Raw genomic sequence first — 14,560 nt, 5'->3', positions numbered from 1 at the left:
CTGTTGCCTTAATCCGGTTGATTCTCTTGGTCATGTGACTCCTCTAGGACTAACGAAATCTGGACCAAAATATTTTGTCTTTTGGTACAGATTCAGAAAGTACAAATTTTGAAAATTTTCCTTAGACCGCCCAGAGGTCATGGGAGTGGGACACATGGGCTTGAAGTGGCTGGGATCAAGTGAATAGAAAGTCACTATGTGTGTTTTTCTCTCTCTTGTCTATTCTAGGAGAAAAACCATACAAATGTACCTGGGAAGGGTGCACCTGGAAGTTTGCTCGCTCAGATGAACTGACAAGGCACTATCGCAAGCACACAGGAGTGAAGCCATTCAAGTGTGCAGACTGTGACCGCAGCTTTTCCCGTTCAGATCACTTGGCGCTGCACCGCCGTAGGCACATGCTGGTGTGAGAAACGCTACTTGGCAAGCAGAATATAAGAGCTGGGTCTCTTAACTACGTGCATTCAGCAGGGCTGAATCCTCTTCTACAGTGTTAACACAAAGGACATTCCATGATGTCCACACAAAAAAGCAGGAAAAGAAGTGCCACTCTTCTCCTTTCCATCTGAAGTTAAAGCCCCCCAGCATGGCAATCCCCCAAAATGTCGTCATGTTCACCTGGGTGATAGCAACCTAAATGCTACAAAAATGGGCATTATTTTCCATACTGTGTCCTTTAACAACATTTATGGCCTGTACATGTTCTCAGCTGTTGGACATTTTATTCTTGACAATTATTGCTATTTTGATGATCAGATAACACAAACCAATGACAAGAACAAGACCTCTAGACCTTTAGTATTCCATTGTCTCCCCTTTTTTTTGAGTACCGTCTAATCAGTATATAAAATATCCCTCATCTGTGCTACAAACAAGCTGCATGAACGTCAGCGAGAAGATTTTGCTGGAGAGGTTCCGCTATCTGAAGTGTAGGGGCACTTAAGCAAACTTTTGCAATAATGATGGTGGTGTTTTACTATTTCACCACAGTTTGTCATTATGACCTAAAGGACATGTAACCTTTTCTTTTTCTTAAATTTTTTTGTTGTTGAAGTCTGTAAAACGAAATGGGGTAGCAGCATTTCAGCTGAAGTACAGTATAAGCATCTGTGCTCTGCTGTGGATTTGTTTAGAACAGTTTGTATAGAAAGACCCCATCTACAAGCTACTGCCCTGTTCTCAAAGTGCAGTTTTTTGTCACCCAGGCATCCTCCCCTTCTACATCCATGTATCTGATTACAAGGAAACAGTGAAACAAATCTTATATCCACTTGCACCAAGGTTAGTGGCGTGACCGTCCATGAAATGGAATTGAATGTACCACTGCTAGTGAGGAAAAGCAGAAAAGAAACAGCCGAATCTCGAACAGATGAAAGCAATAATGAATGAAATGGCTTTCCAGACAAAAACATATTGGGGACTTCCAAAACCCAATCTTTGTACCAACTAAGGTGGTCGTAAAGAAATAGCACATTGGATTTTTTGTGTTATGTTGACAGCTTAAACTATTCTTTCCAATGTTTGTTGACCTGCTAGGTACCACAGTTAAATATTTTCATTCCCATCAAATGTAATAGTTATTTTGTGGCTGGAAAGGTGAGATAGGTAAGGGTGTTAGGAAACCCCCACTGTTAATGGGTTAATAAAGTAGAAGAGATGTTCTCTAAAAGAGATGATCAACAGGGTGCTAGTTTCCTCACTTGGAAATACAGGATAAGGAGACATTAGTCAACCCTCCAGTATGCTATAAATAGCCCTTCACATGGGATCCAGAGGTTGCCACTGCAGGTTCCACCCAAACCTCCTTAGTTTACATGAAAGCAAATTGTTTATCATTCCCATGCAGCCCTATAATTGTGAACCAATTTGTATTAATTAAATTACATGGTAAAGAGAGGAGGAACTCTTAGCAAGCAATTGTTCTTTAAAACAGAACAGGTTTTTTTTCTTCTTCGTGAGGATCTGTTATTCAGGTCAAAGTGACAAAGAGGCTTGGTGAGATGTTGTGTTTGTTGAGACGTTTATAGTTTAGAGACAAAAAGACAAAAAGATACATAACACATAAAAGACAAAAGACACCTAACATCTTCTGCAGTACATTTCATTATGAACATTTGGTTCCAGGAACGGCACAAATTAAATTCATGTTGCCACTTGATGCCGTGATGTTTGACCAGTCTGAATTAACTTCTGATTCCTGAAATAACAATTATTATGCTACAGGGCTTCTTAAATCAAAACAATCTTTAAGAAAAGTTCAACCAATAGCTGAGGAAGGCATAACTGTAAACACTAAAACAAGTGCAAATAATTGAAGAATAACTGTATAAAGATTGACAGGCCCAAACTTTGATCATCCCGAAATATATTTGTAAATGTTCTCCTGATACTGAACAATTGATCAGCTCTCCCAAATAAGGGCTTCAAGAGTGTTTAACTCCAGCTCCCCAACTAAAAGAGCAGCACCAAAAAAAAGTCTTTGTTGTCACTTCATGAGCTTGCCTCTTCCATGTCTCGTTTCCTGTCCTATCCTCATGATCAGGTACGTCATCCAAATAAAAAATAAAATTTCAATATCTAGCCTTCTCGTAACCAGCACTGGAGACCCCAGCATTGAGAGTGAAAGGGACAGTGTAACAGGCTGAAACAAACCTAGAGCACACAATAGGTGGGTGGGTTGTCATGGGGTCTCCTGACTATACAGCTGAGATTTTACTACCAGTGTTGCATCCCTCATATAAAGGATTGATTTTTCAGTGTATGTGAGATATCATTAGCATTGTCTGTAGGTTACATTTTGGACCCACCTATATTAACTTCAGTGTCCTCTTAAATATACCACTCCTTCTAAAAACTTAGGAACAGGGTTCAAGCACAAGTCAATGTATGAGATTTCCTTTAATGCACAATCAGCAATTACTCAAGTAGCAGTAATTAAACATAAGGAACCAGAATTTTTTTTTGGCTGGTCTTTACTGGTGCACAGAAAAATTCCCTTCAGCAAATAATGTGGTGTCTCTTCTTTTTTTTTTCTTTTCTTTCTTTCTTTTTTTTGGAGCTAGTTTGTCTTTAGAAAACAAAGTTTATTGTCCAGAAGGAGATTGATAAACCAGTCTGGGTAGTTTTCAGGAACAGCAGTAAGGGATGTCATCATTTCTCTCATCTGATTACCTATTCATTTACATATTAAAAACACTGCAGCAGATAACAGAAAGGGCCTGGTTGTACTGTGGATTAGAGCAATGTGAAATGGGTAAAGCCATTAAATTCAGTGGAGTTACACCAGCGTAAAGCTAGCGTAAGGGACATCAGAAACAGGTCCAGAGACAGAAGTATCAAATACTGGAGTTTTTAAACAATCCTTCTTGACGCATTCTCCAGTTAGGAAGATTAAAATAAAACATGTGTGTGTGAAAGAGCTTTCATATTGCTATTCTATCCAGACAACCTCTCCAATCAGCTATGTCGTCTTTTGGGGTTTGTAGGCGCCCATTGAAATTAATGGGGAGCTTCACATGTGTATTTGAGCGCACAGAATTTGGCTCAATATGTTTAGTGAGACCATTTTTAATGCTTCTGTTCTTGGTCTGAAATGATTTAAGAGAAGTTATCTTTGAAGAGAGAATGTCGGCAACCCACAATGTTCAGATCCAGACCTGAACTTCCTCTGACTCCAACGGTGTTCTCAAACCAAAGGTTTTGGTTCAGAGCTACCTCCAATCTTTTGCATTCATGTAAAGTCTGATATTCCCTATTATAATTTCCTCTAAAATGCCAAGTTCTGTTGCAAATGTGCAACTTGAATGGCTTACAATATAAACAGCATGCAGCAATATCTGGTGTCATCTTTGCACAACACACTAGATCTGTACACATGCAGTTGTAAAACACAAATGTGAACCATCCCATTCTTGCAATAAGAGCAAATTTTTATCCTCCTCAGTGTGAATAAATAGTAGACAGGAAGTACACTGTATGCGTTACAGCTTGCATGTGCACCTATGCTACAAAGTGCTACGCTCCAAGTGATTTTAAAAGGCTGCTTTTGGTCTGGACCTTAAAGCCCAGTCATCAATAGTATCTGAAAACATATTGAACAAGTGTTCTCTTTGATACAGGATTTTTTAAACTTTACATTTTCATTACTTTTTTTAAACACCTGTACGATCCAGCACTTTGAAATCAGCTCATTGCAATGGCAGTTTATAAAGGTCATGAAGATGCAGTATTCCTTATTCTCCACTTTCTTATACTTAGCACCATTAAAAGTAAAATAGGTTTAAACAAGGTGCGTGTGAAATTGTTTGCTGAAATAATGTATAATGAAATTAACAGTGTTAAAAATGCCATCAGTAATATCGGTATTTGGGGTAAATTCACTATGCAGAGAATGGACAAATAGCTGGGCAACACCCCAGAAATAATAATGGAATAATAACAACCACACGTCTCATTTTCCATTAACTGCATAGAAAAAGTACCCCAGGTTGTCATTGATAAATGTATCTTCTGATAATAAATGTTCTTTAATGGAAAAATTCTCTTTCTGCTTTATAGAGGGTGGCTGCCTCAATATGGAAATGAGTTTACCACCATTAAACCTTTTTTTTAAAGAGGTCAGTGAGGTAAAGTGCATCTTCTACAGCATACAAAAATAGAGAGCATTCAACATGTCCTCTCTGCCCCAATACACGCACACATCCACACCTGCATACAAACACTCACAGGTTCACATACCTCATCACATATGTAATCGGAAACACAGATTTAACCATGATTTCAAAACCAGATGAAGAATTGGAAATGTTTCGTACTGTAAAAGAAAATACCTTCACCTTATTAAGAAACCAGCTTGTATTACTGTATTATGCCTTTGCCTGTGTTTTATAACTGAAGATGTACATAAAGAAATTTCAAAACTGCTATATTTTCACAGTTTCATTACAGAGTAACAGTAACTGTGCAATGTATGCTTAGCAAGTCATGCCCATTGGTACTTTTAAATATGTAAAATCCTAATCAATTTCAGTAGCAATTCAGTTTTTAGTATGAAACCTAACTATAAGGATACTGCATCTTTAAAAATAATAGAATCAAGGTATTTTACTGTACTTGTAACAGTTTAAATATTCTGTAATATATGTGATAGTCGAAAAGTATTTTCAAACTTACAATTTTACACAGGTTGTAAATAGTTTAAATGAAGTATGTTTAAAAAAAACTTTTAGTTTTCATCACAAAAAATAAAAATAAAACCTGCTCAGATATGCCTTGTAAAACGTACACACAGTTAAAGTATAGGAACTAAATTGTTACACTTTGTCAGAGCATGTTCAGTCTGTGCAAAAATGGAGTGGCCATTTGTCTTGGTTTATTGCCAACAGTGTTAGAGGCAATTAAGCCATTTTGAGTCCTTGGAAGCTGAAAAAGTCCAAACTCAACATGCCTTCGTCTGAACAAGGTGAAAAACAAACAAAAAACAAGAGCAACTGCATTGGTGCTTTTTTTCTAGTCACTAAAATGGACGAAAGATACAGTAGCAACAGACTATCATTTAATGTATTTGTTGTGCTTATCTTCCCCTACAAAAATGCATTTTGAATGAAATACTGCACATCTAAAACAGATGGTCAACTCTTTGCTGATTCCAGGGAATTTAGTCTTTTAGGTACAGTTGCATGTCAAGATGAAGCGCTATAGGAAGATTATGACATTTCTAGTGTACATATGCTTGTAACAAGGACCAGCCAAAGTCCATTTACAGACATGAAACAGAAACTGAAAGTGCCTGTTCATGAATATTAGAACTGATGGGATGTTCTTATACTTTTACACAGCAATAACTAGGAGCCTGTTGTCAATAAAACAAAAATAAAATTACACTTGGACTACAATGATGCAACACAGAAACATACACAAAGTGCCATTTGTTTCTTCATTTACTGAGATGATGTGCTAGAGCTTTTATCTTCCTTCTCTGGTCTGGTCTTTTCACAAGTCTGCAGGAAGGAAATGGATTCTAATTTACAGGTGAATCAGACACACACACACCTAGTCTAAATTATAGGTGGAGGTCATTGCACAGCACTGTTTTGGGGGTTCATTTATGTCCAATTTGCTTGAGAATCATCTGGGCATCCACGGTATTGCCAAATGAAATAATCCAGAAAACAGCAATAAAACCAGTCTAACCCTAGCAACTATTTCTAGAAGAATAATGCAATGCATTGTTTTTCAATGGAAATTCCTTTGAAAATCCTCTCCATCGGCTTTCAACTCTTGAAACTTAGATTTCACACATTACTTCTCTCTCCTTTTTGACCTCTTGTGTAATAACCCTTTTATGAAAAATTTAGAATCACCAGGGAACTTGCTGAAATAGTTTAACAGTCGGCAAAGAATGGGTCACTCCCTTTTTTACATTTTGTGATAAGCGGATGGGAGCCTGGAGCATATTTAAATAACATTTGCAGATATTTTTTAAATGCTCTAGAGAGAGTTTTTTATGTTAAATGATCTTATTAAATCAACTGTCCTTGACAATTACATTAATAAACGAATTGATTTTATTATAGAAAATGGCCAGCCATGACAACCAGGGCTTTTTCACGCTGTCTCTCTTTTTACATATAATCTTATATGTTTCTGACAGAAAGTTGATTAATTGATGCACTAATGGACTTTTAAAATATCTCAGTGGTGTCATTTCTCAGGCTTTTTCTGCTTCTTAAAACGAACCTCCTGAAGATTAGAATTTAAACTGAAGAACATTGCCTTCTATGCTTAAAGAATACAATGCAGAGCATATTTTAAAAATAGCTTCTCAATTTGTAACTGCAGTTTTGTCCATACTACACTTTGTGTATGCAAAAATCCACATTTGTGTGTGCTGTTTGAATGGTATATCATCTGCTTGATTTGCGCAAACGGAGGCAGGATTCTGTGTACGCAAAAATAGTTGTTCAGAGAAAAACAGCAGGTGCAAATGTAGATACTGCTTTTGAAAATAGGGGCCTATGTGTGCAAAAACTACTGCAGACATTTGTGCGTGTCAGTTAAACATGTTTCAGTACCACTAGTTTAGTAACACATGTTTTTTAAATCATATCAGCCGTTAGTGGGTATAATCACATCAGGACATGCACATATTTACTCTGTGTCGTCCTGAATTTAATGTCCAGACATTAAGCACATAAAAGATCTCAGGGCACACTGGGGATGGTAGTAGAGCATCACAGACTATGTCAACAGAAGGCTGAATGGCTCCTGTTTTGTTTTTGTGTGTGTGTGTGTGTGTGTGTGTGTGTGTGTTTCCTGATGGAACACTGCTGGAAACTGGCCCCCAGAGAAAACTCCTTTAGGGGTATTGGTTTGCTGCAGCAGTATGTGTCAGTTGGCCATTCATAAGAAAGGCAGTATGGTTTTCATTATGCAAAAATGTGCAGTTCTTCTTGCTTCATTCTGCAATACACACACACACATACGTGCTTTTAGTTGAACTGATGGCCAGCATATCTCTGTAATAGTTGTTGTTTTCATTGATGTTGGATTATGAAATAAACTATATTAGCCTTGTAGCATCATTGTAGGATATTATGGACACACTCTTGCTCCTCAGCACAGGCAAAAATTCAGTGGGAATTCTGGCTACTATAAGAATACAAGATTGAGCTCCTACTGGTAGGGATTCTCTGGGGCACTGTTGTGTGAATTCATGATCTTCAATGTTTTCCAGAGTTTAGTCTGTCAAAAAAATTTAGCAAGCTGAAATACTAGTGACTGTAAAAATGCTTGATCTTTGTGTATTGTTGGACACATTGATTTGTTTCATGAGATATATCTTTGTATGTTTAAAATACATTTACAAACATATATAGTGTTCAGCATTGCATCACACTGGTATGTGATGTGATTTTTATGGACTGTATTGAGATAAAGACCTGAGCCATGCAGTTTGGAACCAGATTTAGGTACCAACATTCTCTAAATCCATGCCTGTCAGATTTGAGGTTGGCCTTATCAAAGAAACAGGTCTGAGACACAGTCTTTCGATTGTGTCTGAACTTGTCCAAAATTCAGACTAGGTTGTATCTTTGGTTCTGATTCAAGCCCATTTCTAATTGCCATATATATATACTTTTAAAGACAACTTCTTTCTCTCCCAATAGTTCTGTAAGTATAAATTCACTTCTTGTTTAGTGTAAGCTCTCCAACGAACACCCACACAACACATTCTCTTTACCTGTTGTCTGTTCCTGAAAAATTATATCTTCCATTTGCATCCACAAGAGAACATACACAGTTATAAATGGCTAAATTGATTAAACTTCAGACATCAGGTCTTCAACACACCCCACCACCACCCACCACCCTCCACACACACACACACACACACACCAAAAAAAAAATCTCTCAAAGTGACTGAAGATTTGAGACACTATCTACATGTGAGGTAAAAAATAATATTAACTTGAAGTGTTCTGTCAGCTGTGTTTGTGAAGAAACAAAAGAATAATAAAAAATATCATTCTTGGCCAAGCCAAACATGGATGGAGCAAATTCCACCATGATATTAGGTGTAACATTGAGGCCAGGGTTGAATTTGGCCCCATATTTTTCCCTTCAGTTAGGTCATTATTTTTGTAAGTGCCAGTAATTGTTTGTATGATCCTCTTGTGTAAAAATACAAAAACATCCCTAATTTACAAAACTACAGATTCGGGACTGAAGCTTCACAGCAGTGGAATAGTACATACAGTATCTGATTCTCTTTCCTAGAATATGATGTGAAAGGGTCACTAGTCCATAACCCGACAGAGATAACTGTGTCCATAGAAAGTCCTGTACTGAAAAGAATTAAAATTACCAGTGCTAGCAAGCAGATGTATTAAATCTTTCTTTTGCTTTCTTTTCAAAGGGTTTTAACTGAAAAATATTTCTTTAAAAAAAATCATCTAAAGATCTAATTTCCCAATAGCTTCCTCTGCATTTATATACTATGTAGTGTTTAGGCAACACCTATGTTATAAGTTTATTAATATTATGTAAGTGTTGTTCTTGTATTTATGTATAGTGTATGTACTGTAAATATACTCAGAGCTTTTTTCCTCTTACTGTAAAATGGTGATTTTTGCCCTATGATAATGTAAAGGGAGTCCCCTCATGAAATTCTGTCAGAGGATGACTATTCCAGTCTATTCTCAAAGATTTAAATGAAGAAGTGTTATTGTTTTTAATGGTGTCTCAGACATATTCTGTTGGTGCATTGCTTTTCTGTATTCAACTTTCCTATGAATTGAGCTGTGAACTGAAATAGAGTTTAAACCTTTAAATGTATGCATTTGTATAATTATCTGAATGGAGGCATGAAGGTTAAATAAAGCATTTTGTATAGAACAAACCCCCTAATTCTTACTATGGGTGACTCAGATCTTCTGAAATACAGTTATTCACTTTTTAAATTAAACCTTTGTTATAAAAATCTTTTCTGTAAACATATAGTGATTTTTAATAGATTTGTTAAGAAATGGATTTTATTTGCTTCTCTAAAAGCTACCATACAAAATATAGACATGTTTGCATCTATGTAACATGCGGGGGCAAATCAGAGTAGCACTCTGATATAAATGGGAAAGTCCTAGGATGATAAAAATAATTTGCTTAAATTTGATTATTTAAGGCCAAATTTTCCACACATTTCCAGTAATGTTCTTGGGGTTGGGAGGGATAGCTCAGTGGTTTGAGCCTTGGCCTGCTAAAACCCAGGGTTCTGAGTTCAATCCTTGAGGGGGCCATTTAGGGATCAGGGCAAAAATTGGGGATTGGTTCTGCTTTGAGCAGGGGGTTGGACTAGATGACCTTCTGAGGTCCCTTCCAACCCTGATATGCTATGATTCTATGAAAACAAGTTGAATACTTTTCTTTAAAAAGGTTAGCGTAATATCTTCTATCTATTCCTGGGTTACCACTACTGTATGGTATCTGAGTGCCTACTAAGTATTTAAAAATGCAAATATATCAGTCTCTCTCTCTCTCTGTCTCTCCCCTTCTAGCCTGTAGAGGAAATAGCTTATAGACTGATTTATAGTTTCTTTGAATAAAGGTGTGTGTGTGACAGGTATCTGTGTGAATGGATGCATTGTGTGTATGGGGAGAGGGGTGCACAGACATGAGTGGGGGAAAGAGAATCAATTCTTGAAGGAAAGCTGTGGTAAGTCAAAAAAATTAGGTTTTGTATTTAGTTTAGAAATTGGTGGTTTTCAGCATCATTCCATAGTCCAGGGCCTGGCCCTGAGAAAGTTCTGTCTCCTGGACTCATGAGTCTCTCTCTCTAGTGCCTGGCTTTTCCATGGTTCCAGTGGAACACTGGGAGATCATGATCACAAGGGACAGGCAAGTTCTACGGCAATTTGGGCCAGTCCCAAGGATGATTGTGAATACAGGACAGAGACTTGAACTGGACTCAGTATTCTTTGGTGAAATTTGTTCCTAAATATGAACGTTTCCCTTTCCTTCACATTTCCATTTGTTCACTTTTAACTGGTATAATTATTTTTCTAATTGAAACCAGAGCTTTACATGATTAAGGCACAGAAACAAATAAACAATGTGCTTTAGATTTGGAGACCTCTGGGCTTTATCAAAAAATGTGCATAAACCAAAGCCATACCCAGTAAAACATAATTACAGTCTCTTAAACCACTGATGTATTTTGAACCATATAGTCCTGTATCTCCCCCTGCTCAAAGTTATTACTGTTGTCTCCCACACAATATATTGTTTGTTCCCTTTTAGTGCTCTGCCTGGATTTAATATCTTTCTCTCCCAACAGAGCTATAAGTATAAAATACATCACTTCCTGTTTAGTCTGTTCTCCAATGAACGCCTACACAATACACTCTCTTGACCTATTGTCTGATTCTGAAGTTATTTCTTCCATTTGCATGAACAATAGGCTAATTGTCATCTACTTTTCCCTTTTGTTTTTTTGGCTCAACGTGTTATTTGAAGTGCTGAGTCTGTTTATACTAATTAGTATATTCCTGCAAAGTGATCAGCAACATGCACTAGCAGCCACCATCATCTTTGATCATATAGAAACTTAATCAGAAACTGTGAGCCATTTGTTATCTGACGATAGATTCGAAAGGCAGCATCCTTGATCCTTGTGATTCATTACACATCACAACTAGAGGTCTGTTCACTCAAACCTGTATTTGTGGATGTGTGGTCTGGTTCCATTGTACAGGGTAGATTTGAGAAAACTGAGCCAGGGTGCATGCTCTCCCAATGCACTGTTGCTGTGGAGCAAGTGGTAGCAGTCTGGGAAGTAATAGAGCAGGGTTACTACATCTACCTCTCTGCATATCTACGAGCCTTTGTCCCCCCACAAAGCTAGGAAGTTAGAGCCACAGAGTGCACTGCTCCTTCATAGGTAGGATTCCTTCCCCACCCATGGTGGAATTCCCAGTGTATTGTCCAGATACTCAGGCTCTGCACTGGAAAATCATGTTTTCCCTTGTTAACCAACCCTCAGAACACCCGCGTCAGGTATTTTACCCATTTTATATATGAAGAAATAAAGACAATTAACAGAAGTGTGAGTGGTCTTAACTTGACACAAAGAGACAACAGTAAAGCTGGAAATTAAACCTAAAATTTCTGGGCCTCCATTCGCCTGCTTAAGCCATTAGTCTGCGTGGCTTCCATCACTTAAAGCTTTTACCCACTCAGTTGCTGACCATGTATTCTCCTGTTGGATACTTTCCCCGAGAGGCCTAGAGGGCCCTGGATTACAGCAGTAACCCCTATCCTTGCTCTTGAGGCAGACTAACAAAGGCATTTATTGTCTCACATATTTGTCTTAGCATGGATATCCAGCCCACAATAGTCAGGGCTGCCACTTACAAAGTAATGAGTAACCAGATTTGGCCAATAAGCTCAAATACATCAATGTTTTTGATTCTTCATGTTTTTGTTTCTAAATTTTGCATAGCCCCATATGTGGCTTTACTGTGCCCTTTCTTAGTTACCTTTCTGGGTCCCTGGGGAGATTGATATATAAAATCCCCTGTAAACATTTCAAATAACCACCTTTTTCTGGGGTGATTTTTTATTGTGTATGTTTCTGTGTCTGTACAAAATGTTAACAGACAGAAACTAACAATAAAGTGCAGAAATGGATACAAATGCAAATAGTGAAACCAAGGTATTTGCAAAGCTCTACAAATCTCTGCTAAACATAGGTTTCATGTTTAATCTTTATAATCAGGTACATCTACTTCTGTGAAGCTCACTGGGGGCTTTTGTGACTTGTCATCTGCTCCGTTTCTTATCAATTAAAGGCATTTCCTCTTGTAACATTTATTGTCATCTGCACTATGTGTTTCTCATAAATGCTATGTGGGTATGGGATTCTCCTACACTGAATGGAAGGAATCATTATGTTTCCATCTAGCTCTTGATCAACCAGTTCATAAATGTGTCATGTTCAGTTTAATGGATGTATGCAACAGTTGACAAGTGGCGTCTGCCACTGGTTGACAGGCTGTGTATGTGTTGTATTTTCTGAAATACTTTGTCTCAAGTGACAAATAGGAGATTTGCATCTCCAAAGAAGTGTGCTCTTTTCCCCCCTGGCCACCCATGTCACTAGGAGACAAGGTTTTGGTGAAATATGTCAACCCTAAAAGTTACTGTAGAAATTACACCGCATCCCTAAAATGCACATTGAAGAACATAAGCTCATATGTGCTACTATGGAAAATCAATCCATTGGGTGTGCTGTGTTTTGAACCGGAACAACGTTAACCTTCCACACCAGCATTAACAGCCTCTTCCACTAGACAGCATTAAATATCCTACAGCGGTTCTTATATTGGTTTATTCTAACTGAGGCAAATCCAGACCTCAGCCCTGCAGCAACAGAGAGTTCCCTGGTTGAGAGGCCAGGGTACCTCTGCAAGGAGTGCTCAGGACTCACCTCATACCTACAAAGGTCAGGCCAGAGGATCCATCAGCAGCACATCCTCCACTCTTACCTCTACCTCATGGAGGGAACACGGTGGAGTCACAGAAGGAGACATCAGCCATTGGGCTGATATAGCCTGTGGAACTGCTCCATAGCTATTCCTTGGCCTGGTAGGAGAAGTTCCTTTTACACCCATCCCTGTGAAAAGATAGCCAGAGGCCAGCCCAGTACTTAGATGCTAGGAACCGGGATTGTTCCCCTTAATTTGGGACAGGCCACATTTTAGACACAGACTGAGCTCTGTCCGATACTAATTTGTTGTTCTCTCTCTCTCTGCTTACTGTCAATTATGTACATTAAAAATACTGGGTCAGGCAATGGGCCTGACTCTAAGAGGTGCTGAGCACTGCAGAACCTATTGAGGTGGATGGATCTCATTTGTTAGGAAGTCAGACCCAATGTTACCCTTGCTTAGAAAACTTATTCTCAAATTATTTGATGCTTCCTTCACGGCTAGTAAATTGTAATTTTGGGTTCCAATGCCACACTGGGGTCTTGGGATGGTTGAACACTATTTTGTGGAGACGCCCTTAAATGTAATTAGCATATGATATTTTTAACATCACTTTATAAAATGGTTGAGAGCTGAGTGCCGCCCCCCCACCCTCCCAAAAAAAAACAGATTAAAGGACATTTCAGCCCAATTCTAATGTTCACTTACCTTATATTGCCGCTGTTTTTCATGCAGGGTCCCATACAACCACTGATCCCTGCTTAGTGTGCCCCACTCCCATGCACTCTGTTGCAAACAGCCCCACTCTCATGCACTCTGTTGCAAACATCACTGCTCCCTGTGACTGGAGCTGGAACCAGAGGAGGGTAGGTGGATAACTCAATTTCTCCCCATCTTTGCCCATGTTTAATATGTTGTAAATAGTGTGCTGGTGGAGGATAAAACACCTTTTACTTTGTAATGTACAGTCCCATTGCACAGTGGGGGAATGCTGTTGCCATTGTTCCCCCTTTATCTGAAAGGAAGAGGAGGATAAACGGGTTATGTGCAGAGTCCTGCAAATTGTGAATATCTCCTTCATATCCATGTACCATGTCTGCGGATCATAGGTCGGATGCAGATACACATTTTATATTTGTGCAGGGCTCTAATTATGTGAGTTGGGGCATTCAGATGTCATTTTGCAGGCTATAGATTGCACAACTATAGGGCAATCTAAGAGTTAAAATGATTTCTTGTCTTTTCTGTCTTAATTTTCCTCTTTCTGAGGAAAGTTTTCATAAAATACACCATTACATTGCAAAATGAGAACCATGTCCTGCCACCAGTGCAGGGGACTGGACCTCTTGAGGTTTCTTCCATCCTACGAGTCTATATGGTTCTATGTCATAGGCACCCGGAGTCCCATGCAGCTCAGAAATATCAAGCTGCATGCTGTCTGCGTCAGTAAGGGCCATTGGTACAGTCCTCGCACTAAATCATCGCATGTCTGGAGCTGAGAAATGGCATACGTTTCCAGCTTCAGACTTGCTGCTTGACCTTTGAGAGGAATGATTGTCCAGTGGCTAAGTTGCAAA

General features: G+C 38.5%; 1 protein-coding gene across 2 annotated transcripts in view; it reads left to right on the top strand.

Annotated features, from left to right (window-relative positions):
* KLF12 (KLF transcription factor 12) overlaps positions 1 to 5,080 on the top strand; it is a 367,692-nt gene extending 362,612 nt beyond the window's left edge. For both annotated transcript variants that reach the window (XM_084622607.1, XM_084622608.1), the window contains one exon: positions 229 to 5,080. In XM_084622607.1, coding sequence (XP_084478733.1) covers positions 229 to 410 — 182 coding nt within the window. In that variant the 3' untranslated portion in view covers positions 411 to 5,080. The remainder of the gene's footprint in view (positions 1 to 228) is intronic.
* The last annotated feature ends 9,480 nt before the right edge of the window (positions 5,081 to 14,560 follow it).

Source organism: Lepidochelys olivacea (genome assembly GCF_965140295.1).
Source record: "Lepidochelys olivacea isolate rLepOli2 genome assembly, chromosome: 1".
Classification (NCBI taxonomy): Eukaryota; Metazoa; Chordata; order Testudines; family Cheloniidae; genus Lepidochelys; species Lepidochelys olivacea.
This window is presented reverse-complemented; position numbering and strand designations above follow the sequence as displayed.